A 20,174-nucleotide genomic window follows, 5' to 3' on the forward strand; every position below is an offset into this window, starting at 1 on the left:
AGTATTCCTCTCACTTCTCACCACTAGTATTCCTTCACTCTCGCCACTAGTACTTCTCACCACTAGTATTCCTCTCACTTCTCACCACTAGTATTCCTCTCACTTCTCACCACTAGTATTCCTCTCACTTCTCACCACTAGTATTCCTCTCACTTCTCACCACTAGTATTCCTCTCACTTCTCACCACTAGTATTCCTCTCACTTCTCACCACTAGTATTCCTCTCACTTCTCACCACTAGTATTCCTCTCACTTCTCACCACTAGTATTCCTCTCACTTCTCACCACTAGTATTCCTCTCACTTCTCACCACTAGTATTCCTCTCACTTCTCACCACTAGTATTCCTCTCACTTCTCACCACTACTGTTCCTCTCACTTCTCACCACTAGTATTCCTCTCACTTCTCACCACTAGACATCCTCCCAATCCTCCCTCCCAGAATTAAGACTACATCCATCACGAGTCTTCATTCTTTCATCCACAAATAGAAAGGTGCTTTTTTTTCTTTTGTTTTCTCTCTTTTCGTTCAATAAAAACTGGAGGCCGACCATTATGGTTTTTCCGGGTCAGATACCGATTCAGATCTTTTGGTGGGCAATACTCACCATTACCGTTATATCTGTCAATATACTGTTTTATTGAAAGGAAATGTAAAAGTTCTCATAATTTGCCATCCAAAACAGCAATTATCCAAGAAATATGCTTCAAATGTTGATTTCTAACACTGTCACAATAATGACACATCATGAGAATGCCGGCTGGTGTTCAGATGAGTCTTAGATTCCCTTTTCTTAATCCTACTTATTGAATATCAGTTATTGTGGAATTATCGGCCGATATCAATAAATAGCATCAAAAGGCCCTTATCAGCTGATAATACTGGTGAAACAATATATATCGGTCGGGCTCTAAAACCAGAATATGTTCTATTGTTTTTCTGATTTGCAACAAAAGAAATGTGTGATAATATCCACTTGTGGAGCTGATTCTGTATTGTGTAGCATCACCATAGAAAACCTAATGTGATAGTAGCTAGCAGTGTTAGCCTTAACCAAGCTGTGTGAGTAGCTAGCTAAACGGCAGTATTGGGGAACAGGGGGACTGCCAAAGATGAACCCGCCGAATAGGCCATGTTCCCTGGCTCAACACCCTCAACATGTTCTCCCGGCTGGGACTGAGCAAGGCACTCCGCTCTCCACTCAGTTAGTATCCCTCCATTCCCTCCTTCTGTCTCAGAGGTCGAGGGAACCCTTCTGTGAGGGTATATGGTTTTGGGGACTGGACACATTTCATGCTTGGCTCTGGTACAAAAAGAGACCAGGCACTGAGAAGACACATTATTAATACAGACCATAACGATACCACACTCTCACTCTGTTTGTTTACTCTCCTTCAATTACCTCTTCATTTTCTCTTTATTTTATTTTCTCTCATTGTTTCTCACTCTTCCATTCTCTCAATTAGGAATACCTCTTTTTTTTTCTCTTGATCATTTTCTCTCGTTCTTTCTCTTGTTCTCTCTCTCCCTCTCTCTCCCTTACTCAATGTTTTTCCAAATAAAACCCAAAAGGGCCTAGTCAGCGGAAGAAAATAATGCTTAGGTAAGTAGCAAGCCTACTACACTCATTTGAATTTAACAATCGTTAATTTGTTCAAACCTAATAAAGTGTTCACCTAAAAATGCCTGACCAGTCGCCATCAGCCAGTAACTACAATACTGTACAAACACACTTTCTGTCTCTGGGAATGATAGAACCACATTCATAGTAATTCTATTGGAAATTGACTAACTCTCATTATTTCTATAGTACATAACCCCACAAATGTATATTTTCATAAAGTGAAAATATCTATGAATTTAAAGTGAATGTAAATCTATTTATAGTTTAAAATGTGGGAAATCTATTATCCAGCTCCCGTTCCCAGAGAAAGCAGATTTATGTAACCTCAACGTTGAGGAAATATAAATTACGATACTAACAAGGTAACCAACTGTATCCATAACTCACAATGATACATGTTTTATTAGACTGTGAATAACACACCCATGAAAAGGTAAGTGGGTATTTAGTAATGTAGAAAACATGTGCAGCCATTTATTCTCAGACACGAACTGAAATAAGATCCGTCTTTTCCTTTTGTGAATTTCTAGAACATTTTGGGGCCAAAAAAGCTGTCGGTCCGCCGTTGATTCTGAACGGATTAACAGGGAAAGTGGGTTTCAAAACAAACTGTATCCAAGGAATAAAGAAGGCTGTTTTGAGTTCTTTTTTCAAAACAAATGCCCTTCTCAATTTCTTTAAACACTCTACATTTCTTTGGACTTGTGAGAGAGAGAGAGAGAGAGAGAGAGAAAGGGAGAGTAATTATAAAGAAAGGAGATAAGACCAGAGGAATGGCCAAACGGGTTAAAAAAAACGGCTTCGTTTGTCTCTCAGTTCCGTCACGATTCCGAGGCCCCCGATTTCACTGGAATAATCTGTTTACCAGCCAGACATCTCCAACACTCTAACTCCTCACTCACTCACTCACAGTCCATCACACAACGACGGGGAAGTGGGTATCTAGATAGACAGAGATGTTTTTTTCCTCCGATCCGGACAAAGAGAAGGAGGCTTATGGTCGTTATGTAAAACCCAAAGAGCCCAAATTCTGTTTCTAGAACAAAGAGAAGCCGTGATGGGAACCGCATCCCAACAGAGTAATAACAAACAAAATGATACTGGTCAGTCATTTAACAGGGGAGACCAACCAAAATCCAATGTTATTGGGACACCAACAACTTTGACACCACAACTTTGACTTTGAGTGAAAAGCAAATGTTGACTCAACACAGTCATTCCAAATCTCTGTCTGGAGTCTCTGTAATTATGTTCTGTTGGATTAATGGAGTCCGGGTTCCTGCCGACCGTGTTGGCCTGGTTTATGTCTGTCACACTCAGCAAGGGGTTGTATGTCTTAGCGACGGCGGCTTTTGGCTGCCCCGGTTCTGTTAGTGGACCTTCCGAAACACACTTTATTCCAAAGATGAGAACACTCTCTGTTAAACAGCGAGGCATCTTCCTCTCTTCACCCTCCTCTGCTCGGACTCTACTTTCGTATTGGTGTTGGTGTGACAGCATGTCCCTACTGTCCTGCAGACATGGCTCTCTGTTCATCCTGCATGTCCAGCTGAAGACAACACAGGGTCAGTCAGCGGTGGATTGAGGGCGCTCATTGCCAAACCAGCTCTGCATGGGAAGATTGCTTCTACTGGGCCTTATTCCCACTGAACACAATAGATCTCCTCAACGGCAATGAGGCCGTCTCACTCCCCCTTCTCTGTCCTCCCTTATCTCCCTTCTCGCCACGTATTTTTTTATGTCATGAAACACCAATAAAACCAGACGGTACTTCACCAATGCCGACCTAAACACTTGCCCCTCCTGATGTCATTCATACGAGACGCGACGGGTTGGTCAGGGATCCAGGAAGTAATTAACAACAGATTATCTTCATGGGAAAAATAACAAAGAGAACGGAGAACTGGCGGGAACCGAACGGAACCGCAGGAACCTGGTGAATCAATCAACTGGCTGGGTTGGGTTTTGGACCACGTCAAAACATTAACACGTCCAGGATCGTTCATCAAGTCTAGCCACAGAACTGAGCTGTCAGGAAGAGGAGAGACACACACTAACACACACATACACACATTAACACACACAGACACACGCTAACACACACACAAACACACTTTTCCCATCTCAGAAACTTTTCCCTTCATAAATCAAACATTTTGAGCGTTTGGGCGTTTTTGATGAGACCAAATACCACTTTTTATTTGAAAATCCTTCCTGTGGTCAGTTTTAGAAACGGACGGAGAGAGCGAGGAATCAATGCAGGGAGGGAGAGTTACAGATTTTCTGGGGTTTTCTCACACTGCCGTCCAAGCCATTATTACTATGATCCTGGACGGACAGAGTGATGTCTGGCACCAGACAACACACACACACACACACTCTTCCCGTCCAAGCCATTACTACTATGAACGGGACAGAGTGGACGGGACGGGACAGAGTGATGTCTGATTTCTGGCACCAGACAACACACACACACACACACTCTTCCCGTCCAAGCAATACTACTATCCGTACGGAGCGGTGTCTGCTGTCTGGTACCATGTGCTTCACAACCACACTCAGTAGAGAGAGGTCATGACAAAGAAAATGGCAACTCTTTTACTTTTCACACCTCCTTCAGAGAGACTTTAAATGTATTGTGGTGCTGCGCTTTGAATTAGAGGCACATTGGAAACATCTTCTCATAATCATACAGTTCTTATAGTCGGAGAAAAAGAGATTGAGATATGGTTCCAAAGTATGACTAGCACTCTAAAGAGAACACACACTGAAACTGACACACGGTCTTCTTGAATAAAAGGTTTTCCAACCGTCTTGAAAAGACTGATTTAAGTCAACATCTAGGTTACATGAGGAGGAGCTATAGGATGACGATCCATTGATCTGAAATTCATTGTGTGTGTGTGTGTGTGTGTGTGTGTGTGTGTGTGTGTGTGTGTCAGTATGTCTAAGTCACAGACAGGGTTCAGTGTTGGCAGACTTTTATCACTTCCGGGCCAAGCGATCGCCTGATACGCTCACTAATAAAATACTACAAATAATGTACCACAGACAGAGCCTTGCCCCTTGTCTGCAGTCCTCTTCTCTCCTCTATTCCCTCCCCCGACCATGTCAATCGCATTGCTTGTTTAGCCGTCTGATTTCTGGCTGGTTCTCCCGCAGCAGTTTGTAACGCCAAGGGAAGGTGGCTTTATTGTGATGCTAGTGAATAGGGAGCGTTGGTTTGTTTTGCTATACAGTCCGTGTTGCTCTTAACAGAACAGCACAAGAGCTGGCTGGCTGTGCTGAGAGGACACTCGACATGGCGATGCAGCTCAGAGCAGAGTTTCACCGTGGTCGTGTTTTTCCACCCTTGTTTCTTCCTTTCCGCCGTAAACAAAACACAAGACGTTGTCGACGTCTTCCCACACCAGCGGGGCTGTGGCTCGATCTGGCTGCCAACCCAGAACAGAACAATCAGAAAACGCAAGCCCTCTTCTCTCGCCCGCCTTTTCTCTCTCTCTGTCTCTCTACTGACGTAAACAAAGGGAGATTGGGGGAAGCAGGCTACCTCTGTGGGAAAAGGACAATGAGGGGACGTTTAAGGAGACAAAACAAAGTGTTGGGGTGAGACAGGAAGAGAGACATACAGGCCTAAAGACTTGCACTAACAATAAACAAACAAATAAGCATGTCTCCTCATTCAGGGCACAAAGACACAGACATACACTGTCACACAAAACACACTCAATACACCCACACAGTAACTACAGTACAGTATAGTAAACGGAAGTGGAAAAGGTAAGTGTGTCGACCAGTAGCCACACTAACATACACACAGACTCTCCTCAAACAACCACAGTAACTACAGTTAAGTACAATCAATGTATTTATAGTAGAGGATAAACTCCCTACTGCAGTAACTACAGTACAGCTTATTCAACAGTAAATGAAAGGTAAATGTAGAGGAGAACCTAACTAGGTAGGCCTCAGCCTCGGCCCCCAGGGCAGATTGGCACGAGTCCCCCCCCATAATATCCCAGTATCCCTGTAGTCTCTCACAGTCACACCAGGAGGCCTGAGCCCGTCCAGGCCCTTTGGAGGTAGATAAAGCACCGGGCAACACTGGATTAGCCAGATAAGATAAGAGCACACTGCAGGCTCACATTATGAACGGGCACTGGGCTGGGCAGCCCCGAGCCGTTTAATGCAAACAGAGCCAGCCAGCTAGCGGAGAAACGTGTGTGTGTGTGTGTGTGTGTCCACACTGTACCCATAACCACATAACGACGAGAGGAAATGGACCAAAACTTGGTTAGAATAACACTATAAACGGTGGTCTAATTCACCAATAGCACGTCTGTATCAACATTTATATTTCCAACAATAGTCTGTGAAACATTATTCATTGTAGAATTTTTTTTATTGTAGTGAAATTATTTTAGCCTACTTTTCCTTTCCAACAGAAAAAAAGATATCAACTCTACATTATTAATTGATAAATACAACCTTTGTTTGTCTAATAAAATAGTAATTAAAAAGCAACAATCCAGCCTTTTAAAATATATTTGAAATTAAAGACAATCAAATCTAAATGATAAAAAATATACAGAATATAAAAAATACAGAATGGCATCCTCTTTTATTCCCACTCTGCATGTTCCCATAGTACCTAGTGGGTTTACTGTAGCTAGCTACATACAGAGGCCATCAGAGTGAGAGACTGCCAGTCCAGGGTTTGGCTGGGGCAGTGAGAGACGGTGTTTGGCCCAGGCCGAGGAGTGTGTATGCCCGGCTGAGGAGTGTGTGTACGCTGCCTCGGCGGAGAAAGAGTTTGGCTACGTGTGTGTGTGTATCTGCGTCCATGTATGTGGATTGCGGGCAGCGTTGAATTGTGTGTGTGTGTATTTTTGTCAAAGTGTGTGTCCATGTGCAATGTTAATTAGCTACTAGTGTGTGTGCAATCAATGAATGGCAGTGGGTAGTGTGAAGTGGAGTTTTTGGCTGTGTGTGTGTGTGTGGCGGCTGCGACAGTGTTTGGCCGTGTGTGAGGAAGCTATGATAGAGCCAGTGTTTTGGCCGTGTGTGTGTGTGTGTGTGTGTGTGTGTGTGTGTGTGTGTGTGTGTGTGTGTGTGTGTGTGTGTGTGTGTGTGTGTGTGTGTGTGTGTGTGTGTGTGTGTGTGTGTGTGTGTGTGTGTGTGTGTGTGTGTGTGTGTGTGTGTGTGTGTGTGTGTGTGTGTGTGTGTGTGTGTGTGTGTGTGTGTGTGTGTGTGTGTGTGTGTGTGTGTGTGTGTGCATGTGTGTGTGTGTGTGTGTGTGTGCGTGTGTGTGTGGCTGGACGACTAAGGCGATGTTTCTGTGTTCATGCACGATGGTGGCTGAGATACAACAATGTTTGGCTGTATTCAAAGCTATCTCAGTTGGTCTTTGGCCGTGTCTCTCTCTCTGTGTGTGTGTGTGTGTGTGTGTGTGTGTGTGTGTGTGTGTGTGTGTGTGTGTGTGTGTGTGTGTGTGTGTGTGTGTGTGTGTGTGTGTGTGTGTGTGCCTGTGTGCCTGTGTGTCTGTGTGTCTGTGTGGCTGTGTGCGACAGCGACTGATACTATGTTTGGCTGTATGTACGAGTGTGTGTGTGTGCAATGGCGACTGAAACAGTGTTTGGCTTTGTGTGTGTGCGGCGTTGACTGTGTGTGTGTGTGTTTCTATACGGCGGTGGCTGTGTGTGTGTGTGTGTGTGTGTTTCTATACGGCGGTGGCTGTGTGTGTGTGTGTGTGTTTCTATACGGCGGTGGCTGTGTGTGTGTTTCTATACGGCGGTGGCTGTGTGTGTGTGTGTGTGTTTCTATACGGCGGTGGCTGTGTGTGTGTGTGTTTCAATACGGCGGTGGCTGTGTGTGTGTTTCTATACGGCGGTGGCTGTGTGTGTGTGTGTGTGTGTGTTTCTATACGGCGGTGGCTGTGTGTGTGTGTGTGTGTGTGTGTGTGTTTCTATACGGCGGTGGCGGTGGTGGCTGAGACGGTGTTTGGCAGCCAGGCTCGGTGCGGTGCTGGCGCTCATCAGGCAGACGGAGAAGAAGAGGCAGCTTGCGGCCTGAGAGGACAGACACACACCGCTCACAACATCCTGGTCCCAGGCCAACCCCAGAGAATCCCAGCAGCAACCAACGGGCCTTCCCAAATATACACACACACACACACGCTACCCTCTCGTAAACACACTCTTTCACTCACATGCACACAATCCCTGTCTCATCAATGCAAAAACATTCTCATATACACACTAGCAAAATAGCTCACTCTCTCACACACAGAAACACATTCTCCCTCTTCGGTGGACGCTGACTAAATGGCTCTTTCACACACACTAAATCACAACACACTCTTTCACACACACTAAATCACAACACACTCACATCATACTCTTTCACACACACTAAATCACAACACACTCACATCATACTCTTTCACACACACTAAATCACAACACACTCACATCATACTCTTTCACACACACTAAATCACAACACACTCACATCATACTCTTTCACACACACTAAATCACAACACACTCACATCATACTCTTTCACACACACTAAATCACAACACACTCACATCATACTCTTTCACACACACTAAATCACAACACACTCTTTCACACACACTAAATCACAACACACTCACATCATACTCTTTCACACACACTAAATCACAACACACTCACATCATACTCTTTCACACACACTAAATCACAACACACTCACATCATACTCTTTCACACACACTAAATCACACATCACTCTTTCACACACACTCTTTCACACATAATGATCATGTAAAATGTTGGGCTTTATATTTCGTTATTTGTCTATAATCTCTGTTAAATCCCTTCTGTTTGTACGACACAAATACATTTGCAAGTAAAGAAAAATAAACTGGTTTAAATAAACATAAAACATTACAGCTCTGTGTTTATCTGTCAGACTGTATGTATGAGAGAGAGAGAGAGAGAGAGAGAGAGAGAGAGAGAGAGAGAGAGAGAGAGAGAGAGAGAAAGAGAAAAGAAAGAGAAAGAGGAGGGTGCGTGTATCCACTAACAAACACAGATGACTGACCTGGTGCCTGGACGAAGTAGGCCAGGTAGAGATCCAGCTCTTTGACGGAGACCCCGATGTGATGCGGCTGGACACACAGGCCGTGGTTGGAGCACTGGGGCGACTTGGCCAGACGCTCTCCGTCCGTACTCTCCAGGGGGCTGCCCTTGAACAGGATGACCATCACCAGGTCCAGCCTCCACACCTTGTCAGCCTGGCGCAGACAGTCGATCCTCCTGATCTTACCCTTCTGGTCGGGGTTGGAGAGGACGCAGCAGGGGGCTTTCTTCCCGGTGATGGTGAGGACAAAGTCCTCCCGGAACTCTGGCCGGATGTCCTTGCGAAGCTTGGCAAGGAGCCTCGACGCCCATTTCTGTTTGATCTCGGATTTTTCTCCCAGCAGTTCATCTTTGACTGCACGCTCTTCCTCCTTGGACATCTTCTTCTCGTGCTTCTTGAAGTACTTGCGCTTGCGGGCCTGCAGGTTGAACCATGTGTAGGAGAAGGCTCGGACGTGGGGCAGCAGGGCCTCGATGAACGGGTGGAATTCATCCTGGTGGTGGTGGGGGGGGTGGAAACAGGGGGAGGAGGAGGGGGAGAAATGAGGGGGAGGAGAAGGCGGGGGAGAGGGGGGGAGCGGGGAGAGGGGAAGAGAGAGGAGAGGCAGTTAGCACCGGCGCGCAGCATTGAGGAGCAGCAGCTCCCGCTCTGTGGGAGCGGAGGGAGAGAATGAACGAGAGAGAGGTGCTGGGGGAGAGAGAGATTGAGAGAGAGAGAGAGAGAGAGAGGGGGAGAGGAAGAGAGAAAGAGAGGAACCAGACGCACACAGGCTACACACACAAACATTAAAACAAACAACAGTATACTGATAGAAGCAAACTATCTAATGTTATCGACCAGTAATATCTAATAATAAAACACTGTTGACAATATTTTGATGTGCTGATGTTCATGCCATTAACGCGCACATAGCAGGCATGTCATTGTGTAGAGCTACAATCCTTATAATACACCAATAAATGGCTTCAAAAAAATAACTCAAATAAAACCGTTATTCAAACAGAGCAGGAAATTCAACTTTGCATCCAGTTAAAATCCAAAGGACAGGATAGAAAACCAACACAAGAACACGAGAAATAGTCTCTTCAGAAATACCCTCATACCTGCTTAGTCTGCTAACACGATAACTCACATTATAATAACTCTAGTTCTGAACAAAACATCACATCCTCAATACAAATCATGCATATCTCTGCCAAAAACTCTGAATTCACGTCAATACTCAAACTCTATCAACAACAAAACAGTCATCACAAGACAGAAGGGGAAAATAGACAAATAAAACCTTGGTAGTTACCATTTCGCTGTCTCATGATAAATTCACTGCGCCAGTCAAAACAGTATACCAGTTCGATACCGGTTTACTGAGTCAATATACAACAACTTCCAACTACAGTATGTTACAAATTACAAGGCAAATGAAGAAGAAAGGCAGGAGGGAAAAAACGGAGGAAAGCTGCAGAAATGGTCCAATAAATGCAAGAAGAAGAAAAACAAAGTCAAGAATGAAGGAGAGGCGAAGGAGGGGGTGAGGATGGTGTAGTACCAGCACAGAAACACAGGAGGTACTGTGGCAGAAGAGCTGCTAAACCAGGTGGTGTTCAACAACACCGGGGAGAGAGAGAGAGTGGAGGGAAAGTTAAAAAGTGAATTACAGAACAACAACAACGGTTGTATGCGTGTAATAAAGCATAATACAATTTAAATGAGATGAGTTTAAAAATGTTAAATGAAACCGCTTCTTTGTTCGCTTTCAAAAAGGAAAAACATTTTGGGGGCCAAAAACAAAACAAAAATGCTTTGGCAAAGCAGGGACACCGGTGGTACTGGTTCAGATCTGTAGGCTAACTACGACTCACGGATAGAGAGAGACACTGAGAGTCGGAAGAAGAGGGGGGGGGCAGGATGGAGGAGAAGAAGAAAAAAAACAAGAGGACTCGAATCAATGTTGGAAGAGTGTACGACCGCTGGCAAACCCGGGCTGCAGTCTTCTGTCTTTTCCCCCTCTTTCTCTCCAACTGTCTCTCTTTCTCTCTGTTCCTCTCCACTTTCCTTCTCTAACCATTGACTGAGTCTGTGCCAACGCGCACAAGGCCCACCTACTTGGCACAGAGAGCTGCTCAGCCTCAGCCAATACGCACGCTCCGAGCGACTGAAAGGGAGGGAAGACAGAGATATGGCAAAGAGGAGGGAGGGAGGAGGGGGAGGTTGGGTTGGTGGCTGGTAGTGGAGAGAGTGGAGAGAGATGAAGAGCAAGGGAGCGCGCGAGAGAGAGAGGGAGCAAGCGGGAGGGAGGAAGGGAGGGAGAGGGGGATTGTGTGTGGAGCAGACAGAAGGCATGTCATTAGCCAAATAGACAAGTCCAATCTAGTGGAAAGGCAAAGTCCAGTGGATATTCATTTTACATGGACCAATCCAGACAGCACTCGCCCGCCTCTACTCCACCTACCCGCCCCCGTTCCTCACCCATCCTTGTCTTCCATCACCAGCATGGTCACCACCATCTCATCAAACCAGCACGATCTCTCTGGTTGTCTCCCAAATGGCACCCTCTATTCCATATATAGTGCACTACTTTTGACCAGAGCCCTATGGTCCCCGAGCAAAAGTAGTGCAGTAAACAGGGAATAGGGTGCCATTTGGGACGCAGACACCCTCTCCCAGTGCACCCGCCCAGAGCCAATCCTTCCCTCCCCTCTCTCCCCCTCTTTCTCTCTATCCTCCGCTCTCTGCTCGTGTTTCACCACCTTGGCACAGGATGCCATGAGAAAGAGCAGCCCCAAAATCCCACTAGACCCTCAAACCAAGCAGCTGCTCCTGGATTTACCACACAAACAAAGAGAGCGAGAGGGGGAAAAGAGAAGAACAACCATTCCGTTCCCCCTTCGCTCCCCAAAAAAAAAATCCATCCATCCATCTTCTATCCAAAAACACTCACTCTGTTTTAAATCACTCTCTCGCATTTGTTCCAAACTGGACCTTCTTCTATTCGTTCGCTCACATTCATTCCAATTCCAAAATGGCCCTTTTTAGCAGTTGCGTGCTTGACAACAGTGTGTTCAACACACATTAAAGGTTTCTGTTACAAATGTAGAGAGCATTCCAATGAGAGGGGTTCAGTCAGTGGACAATGGAAACTTGGGAACCGAACCGGTCCGCTACGGACTGGACCGTATCTCTGTAAATGTAAATGCAGCCTATACGCTGTTTACGAATGCAGGCCATGCAGATATGGGAGACTTTACAAAGGATCTGTTCACTGCAAGTCACAAAGGTGTATCGCCTGTCTTGCCTCCGAAAATACACATTGCCCCTTTCTTTGTAATATATAAAAACATGACATTTCTATTGCTTTATTTTCATACTCCAACATGTAACGTTGGACGTAATGCATTTCCCTCCAGTGACGTACAGGACATATGAAACATCAGGCAGGTTGAACAGCAGGGAGTTGGTGACTGACTGCATCACCCTGGCTACCACTTTACTTGCTCTCATTGGCTGTCTGACCCTAGTGAGGAAGGAAGGAGTGTACCCACTATGGGACAAGTGTTCAGGAAATAGGACATTTAGATTCCACAAGGGATATAATTCATATATATATACAGCAATTCTGAGGGGAAAGTAAACAAAGAGGATAATTATGCTAAATATAACATTCTCACAGCCATCCCATGATGGTATAATTGCTCACACACACACACAAAATCACAAATCTAAGTGATGTGAAAAAAAAAAAAAATGAGTAAATCGGGCCAGGAGGAAATTACAGAGATTGTGTCAAAAATGGGCAAAATGGGAGCATCATGTAGGTCCTCTGGCATGGAAGTAGAACTATTTGATTCTGGCCCGATGGCCACTCTCTGAACATCCCTACAAAGACCAAGAATCCTCTGGTTCCAGCCCAGGGCCATCAGATCTACACAGCCATCTAGCCCAGCTTGCTCTCTCTGCCTCTGCCTGACAGCGAAGCCACGGCCTGGCTAGCCGGGTGTCTGGCTGCATTGTGCTGGATGGTGGTACTGAGCAAAGACCCAATCTGGACAGGCTGGGCTGGACGGGCACTGGTTGACGAACATGCTAATACATAGGCGGGCACTGAATGTGGGAAGGAGAGACAACACAGTAACTCTGTGGGCACAAAATGTGGGGCAGAGCACCAAATGTGGGGAAGAGAAGTTACAGAGAGAGGAATTTGGGAGAAATAACAAGATGAGAGGGGGAGAGAGAGAGAGAGAGAGAGAGAGAGAGAGAGAGAGAGAGAGAGAGAGAGAGAGAGGGAGAGAATAAGGAACAAGAGAGAGGTGTGTATACTAAGATTCTTGTTTAAAAATGATCAGAGGGGATCCATACCATCTCTTAAGTGAGCGTTAAGCATATTGTATAATACAAAGTGATGGGGAGAGATGGCTACTTTACAACCCATAGGCTACTATTGCCACAAGTATCGATTTTGTCATAAATATCACCCATATTGTCACAAGTATCATATAATGCTGCAACCACAACCAGACTGGAACAAAAACAAACAGAAAATATCGTCAAGTAAATGAATGAAAGCTCTCTATGGTTCTGCATAATATAAGATAGCACAAGATTATATTTTTACACTATTCATGCAAAATATTCTATCACAGACTGGCCATAACATTTCCATAAATCTGATGAGCCAAAGTAAAGAGGGTTCAAGCAAGCTCACATTTTTCATATATATATATATATATATATATATTTATGTGAATCAATCGACATGACGGCAACACTGATTTGATTGGACTATTTTGTGTCTGAGATTTATTTGATAAAATCCAAAATACCTCAATAAAGCCACGCGTTTAACAGCTGAAGCTTTCGTTCCCAGATTAATCTTAAATGATGCCTATTATATAGCGCCGGACCACTGCAGATACGAATAAACATGACCTACATGTGTTTAATATAATTAGCCAAATGCAGAACTTTTATTATTTTGGCCAGGACACCAGTCTGTGGCACCCTACCATTTATTATGTGGCAGTTAATATCATTTTTCAAAACGTATTTCTTGCTTTTAAATAGGAGAGACATGCCTAGTTATAGTGGATATGTTGGATGCATTTGGCCATTACATGCGCTCGCTCCGCAGGCGGTCGGTGAGTGTGTGTCTGTCGCCAACGGCCGCCTGCCATGGGCCTCTTGCCGCGGGCCAACGGTATATCTACTGGTATCTCCTGTTCTGCAATCGTGTTTTTGGTTGTTTTGAGAGAGAGAGAGAGAGAGAGAGAGAGAGAGAGAGAGAGAGAGAGAGAGAGAGAGAGAGAGAGAGAAAGCTCATCTTATCTCCGCGTTCCCTCTCTCTCTACTAAACGGTGACCTTTGTTCGCGAGGCTGCACAGAGAATCTCCTGCGCTTTCGTTTCTCACAAACGAAAAAGAGAGCAAGTGAAGAGGGAGAGATGGGGAAAAAACGAGTGTTTGGAACTGGGAAAGCCGCCTATAGTTTTACCAATGAGTGTATATATATGAATGGACAAAGCCATCGAGTTTACACAGAAACCGCGGGAAAATCCTTGGAGTTGTATACAGAGTGAAACAACTGCCAAAAAGGCAGACAAAGGGAAAAGAACGAGAACGTTACCCGAGGCATTATGGTGTGTAACACACACAGTTCCATTGTTGCATTTTTATTTCGAATTGTTTATAAAGAATCCGCAACAACCCTGTCATATAGGCCTACCAGCAAAACACGTTTATATAGCCTATAGACCAACATTTAATAGGCCAGTAGGCCTATTGAGGATATCAGAAAGGCCTCTGCACAAACTGAGTGGATGGCACTCACACATGAGAAATAGGAAAGGCCTAACATTCCATATGAGGGAATTCAAAGCCTTCTCTCTACGTTTGATACTATTGAATTATAAATTAATTTAAGGTCTACAAAACGTTTTTCTACTTCATATCTAATCTCGAAGTGACATAGAAGTGATATTGAATAGAAAGCTTTCCTTTGTAGGCCTGAACCAATTAGGCATTAAATTAAGCCGAAAAGTAGCACTAGCAGTCCAGAAAAATACGTAAACAAGTCCCCGTTAAATTAAAGCTATAAAGGCAAGTACTAGAAATAAACCTTTAAATGTAGATAGTCTGCCTAAACATTCTACCTAAACATTCAAATAGCCTATCTCTTTATCTTGAAAGGAACACGTAGCCTACTGGCGAAGCCTGCCAAAACGAGTCTCTTTCTTTCAATAGCCAAGGACTGAGCAGGTAGCATAACGTTGGATGAAAACAGCACTCAGCACAAATGTAGGCTATATTTGCATTGCCAAGATTTACAACCGGCAGAAAATCAAAATAAAAGCGTTGCCGAGGGGGAAAATAACTGCTTGCTGTGGGGACCAGTAAATTGTAATCTCTTCCAGAAAACATGTTCTGCTATAGCCGCTTTCTGTGTTTCTGTAGAACCACTTTAGACGACCGCGGCATCTCTGAACTTCTCTTCTCTCTTGTTATATTTGACTCACAACATATAGACTGTTAAAATAGGAACAAACCTCCTCTCTTGTTATATTTGACTCACAACATATAGACTGTTAAAATAGGAACAAACCTCCTCGCACTTCATCTCAGTAAAAACAGATCCAAGTGGCGGGAAACTCCGCGTTAGGCGCGAGGCTCAACCAAAAGCAGCAAGACTTGCAGCCAAATAGGTCAGCTTTTTCTCACACGAAAATTGAACATTTTACTATTCATAAACATAAATATACCCAGTGTGTCATCTATAGAGCCAATGTTACACTAATTATAATTTTGCTTCCAGGTTTTTACTCTGAATAGGCCCATCTGCAGACCTACATGTACCTAATGGTTTCTAACAATTTTAACTATCAACCCCATATAATAACCCAAATGATAAAGATTGACTACAAATAATTTTTCGGAATAAGATGAATAAAGAAATTGTCTATTTTCATACAATTATCTGTAGGTTATGTGGGCCTACGGATGGAGCCTATTTGTAAGTTACTAGAATCTTCTGTTTTGTTCTAGTATGGCCTTAAACGAGTAGAGACGCGTCATGTAATAACATCAAAAGAATCCTACATAGATAAATAAACCATGAATACACCCCAATGATATATTCAATGTTTCTTTACTGCTTGAAATGACATAATAAATACATTACATTTTGACAAATTCTGCTACATATTGAGATTTAACAACTGATACGTGCAACTAATAAACGAACGTCATAATTTCTTGTGCATACTTTGCCATTTCATTTGAACCTGGTTGCCATCTCTGTTGAGAAATTCCATTCCACTCCTTGGTCATTTACCAAAGACATGAGTGGAACGTCAGCTAAAAAATACTTGTAGATCCGAAATCAAATGATCAAGTTGATTAAATGATGTTTCATTTTCGTGCACTTCACCTTATAGCCTGAATCACTACGAAGGTACATTTACTCAGAAACATGCTTCTGCTTTACTGGACAATAGTGCAATCCTCTATTTCTACTGTTGGCCAATTTTGGTAAATTCAGTTATAAACAATGAAATGCAATGTAAAAGCTCATTCATTAATTTTCTAAAATAGTAAGAAAAAAAGGAGAGAGCAATTAAGTTGAATTTAAATGTATTGTTGAGACAGTTTGGTAACCTAAACGTTTTCCTGTAAATAACAGGATAATAATAGGCCTTTTATGTGGTTTAGCAGTTGAGTATAGAGAAAATTTATATTTTCTTCTAAAATACAAAATGTACGTTAGAAAAAACGAATTAACCACCAGCATATTTGTATAAGCTAATTATAATATTTGGGAATAATAAAATGATGTTTCTTTACTCAAATGCCTTGCTCAAACATAGTCATATCATGCAGAACATATTTTCACGTATAAAAACACTTCAATCCATTGCTATTCACATATCACTGCTTCTATAGTCATGTTTCTTATTTTTCATAGTAAAAGTTCTAGAAATGCATTTTAGGGATGCAATACAAATAACACAATTCAACTATCGTGGCGTTGGACTAGATTATGATTTCCGTATTAGGCGTACTTATAAATAGGGATATGATGTAAAAATAATAATAATGTGGCTAAGGTCAAGTTGTGGAAGGAAATCGAATTAGTTAAAAAATGTGATTGGAACGTATGACTACTTCATTCTATTTTAGTATAAGGTTCATTCAAGATGGTGAAGCAATGACTGGTGAGTGACACCGAGTACCGGAGAACTGCACGTATTCTCTTGCTCTCCCATAAAACACAAAGTCACTGGAGAGCGCGAGGACGGACGTGTCACAGTTGAAATTGGGAGGACAACGTTCGACATCTGCTCAGTAAAATCACATATTGACAGGTACTGCGATGATGTAAGGGAAAGAGTGCGAGGGATTTGGACCACGGCACAGAGGGATATTTGGATATTTTCCACGTCAAATGCTCGTGTGTGTGTGTGTGTGTGTGTGTGTGTGTGTGTGTGTGTGTGTGTGTGTGTGTGTGTGTGTGTGTGTGTGTGTGTGTGTGTGTGTGTGTGTGTGTGTGTGTGTGTGTGTGTGTGTGTGTGTGTGTGTGTGTGTTGCTGCTTACTTTCTAGGGTGTTCTGTATTCAAGTTTCGGTGCTCTAGAATAGATTGCGGAATTACTATGAGTCATGAAGTTGTTAAAAGGGCCTGTGCTTTGCCTAGAAGATCCAATGCAAACTTCTTAACTTCCCTCCTTGTACAGGGCAGGAATATCTGCATTAGTATGGAGCATTCTGCCATTTAGGCTGCTCTGTATTAAAAGAAAAAGGGGAAAAAATGTGTTCCTATAGCTACAGCCAAGTTTCCATGTTTTCTTCCCACGGGGAAAGGAGGAAAAGCAAGGTGCGCAGGACAGCAGAGCCGCACTGCAGTTGCAGCAGACTAGCATACCATTACACGTTTGCAACTGTGTATAAACCATAGGGTTTAAAAATACAGGTTACAATAGTGTCTCTTCTTCCTCACAAACACACTTTCTCTCTCGCTGGCTTGCTCTCTCCCTCACAAACACACACTTCCTCACACTCCACTGCAAAATAAAACACAAGGGTCTCTCTCGCTCTCTCTCTCTATACATCCCCTTATCCTCTCAACCTGCATTCACTGCCAAAATCCAGAATACTACCAATTTAGTGCCATGCACTTGAATCAGTGTAACTGCAACCACTTTTAGTCTGCCCCAGCCTAGTCTGCCCCAGCCTAGTCTACCCCAGCCTGAAGTTAATATAACTCCCTGAGAAAATGAGAAGAAACTCTGTCCTTCCTTCCTTCCTTCCTTCCTTCCTTCCTTCCTTCCTTCCTTCCTTCCTTCCTTCCTTCCTTCCTTCCTTTCCTTCCTTCCTTCTTCCTTCCTTCCTTCCTTCCTTCCCTTCCCTTTTCTTTATTTCTTTATTTTCTCGTTAGTGAGGCAGTTAGAATGATGATTAATGTGTGTCTGTGCATCGTTTGTAATTATCCCTGTTTACACACGGACTCATTACTATGTGTGAAAGTCTGGAACCATTTCCGTGGCGATGTGTGTGGGAGTGAGTGTGTGTGTGTGTGTGTGTGTGTGTGTGTGTGTGTGTGTGTGTGAGGCCCTGAGTGTATTTGTGCTATAAACGGATCCAGACGCACAGGGCCCTGCCCGGATCGGAGCCTCTTCCAGCTATAGACTACAAATCCCAGAGTACATGGCAGGAGGCCTCATCCAGACAATGGCCCAGTCATATTCTAACAATTTCCTGCCTGGTAATAAGAAGACTACAATATCACAATATTGACAATTGATACAGCAGCCTAACATTACTGAGAGGATTCATTGTGTCTATTGGAATGCGAAATAACGAATTCATAACTCATTGATTCAGCCATTCATTGATTCATTCACTTTTTATTCATTCGTGCATTCAGTGCTACATGACATTATTAGGAGTGTATATTTCAGTGCAGGGCAGGGAGAAGCAGCTAAGCGGATCAGATATGTCACTAAGTCCCCTGTCCATTATAATAGTACTACTTGCCCCCGGGGCGGCACTAGGTATTCTCTGTCTGCCCCCCAGCTGGTCGGCTCCATTAAAAGTGAATGCACAGCATTCCCCCCAGCAGTCCACAAGGGCGGCCATTCCTGAAAAGGTCAAGTGGGCAGTGCTTGACACTCAGAGGGGAGGGCAGGGGTGTGTGTGTGTGTGTGTGTAGGGGGAACAGACAGACTGTTTTCCAGCTAAACGAGAGGGGGACTGTCTCACACTCTGAACCTGAGTGTGTATTTGTGTCATGGACACTGTCTGACACACATGACACACACATACACACACACTCAAGTTCATATACAGTATATATCATATTCCAATAACAGCTTGACCACAGTACAGCTGCAGGGACTTAATATAAACCTTGGATGAGTGTTGGTGGAGTACAGCAGGAATGAAGCAGATAATCAAACCATATATCCCCTTCCCTCCTCTCTCGTCCCCCCTGCTCACCACTCCTCTCCTCTCCTCTCTGCTCGCCTCCCCTCTCCCCTTTCCTCCCCTCCTCCCCCCTCTCCTGCTCTGTCAACAGCTCTCCCTGAAACAAGAGATTGAGTGGGAACTCACTCTATTGAGTGAGTTCCCTCCTCTCTCTCCCTTTCTCTCTATCACTCTCTCTCTCTATCAATCACACGCTCTCTCTCTATCACTCTCTCTCTCCCTTTCTCTCTATCAATCACTCTCTCTCTCCCTCTCTCTATCACACACTCTCCCTTTCTCTCTATCAATCACACTCTCTCCCTTTCTCTCTCACTCTCTCTCCCTTTCTCTCCATCACGCTCTCTCTTCCTTTCTATCTATCACTCTCTCTCTTCCTTTCCATCTATCTATCTATCTATCTATCTATCTATCTATCTATCTATCTATCTATCTATCTATCTATCTATCTATCTATCTATCTATCTATCTATCTATCTATCTATCTATCTATCTATCTATCTATCTATCTATCTATCTATCTATCTATCTATCTATCTATCTATCTATCTATCTATCTATCTATCTATCTATCTATCTATCTCTCTCTCTCTCTATCTATCTATCTATCTATCACCCTCTCTATCTATCACTCCCTATCTATCACTCTCTCTTACTCCCTCTCCCTTTCTCGGTTTCTGTAATTCTCTCTCTTTCATTCCTCCTCAGTCCTCCCTCTGCCAGTTGGTGAGGCGAGGTGCCAACCCTTCCCCACCGCCGGGCACGATGCCCTCACCCTTTATGCAAATGTCTCACAACCATCCCACCAGCCCAACTCACACATCCATTCTGTACCCCACCAACCCCAACACCAGCACTCTTCCCTAATTTACCACCCTTTCCTCGCTCTGTCACTCTGGTCTGCAGTCTCTCTCTCTCTCTCTCTCTCTCTCTCTCTCTGTCTCTCTCTCTCTCTC

The 20,174-nt window shown here is 43.8% G+C and overlaps 1 protein-coding gene across 1 annotated transcript in view; it reads right to left on the bottom strand.

Moving 5' to 3' along the window:
• The window catches only part of nfixa (nuclear factor I/Xa), a 159,347-nt gene that overhangs the window by 101,005 nt on the left and 38,168 nt on the right, over positions 1-20,174 (bottom strand). Inside the window, 1 exon segment of the mRNA XM_042318697.1 lies at positions 8,715-9,246. Within this exon segment, the coding sequence (XP_042174631.1) occupies positions 8,715-9,246 (532 nt within the window).

This window comes from Oncorhynchus tshawytscha, unplaced genomic scaffold, assembly GCF_018296145.1.
Source record: "Oncorhynchus tshawytscha isolate Ot180627B unplaced genomic scaffold, Otsh_v2.0 Un_contig_4934_pilon_pilon, whole genome shotgun sequence".
NCBI classification, from domain to species: Eukaryota; Metazoa; Chordata; class Actinopteri; order Salmoniformes; family Salmonidae; genus Oncorhynchus; species Oncorhynchus tshawytscha.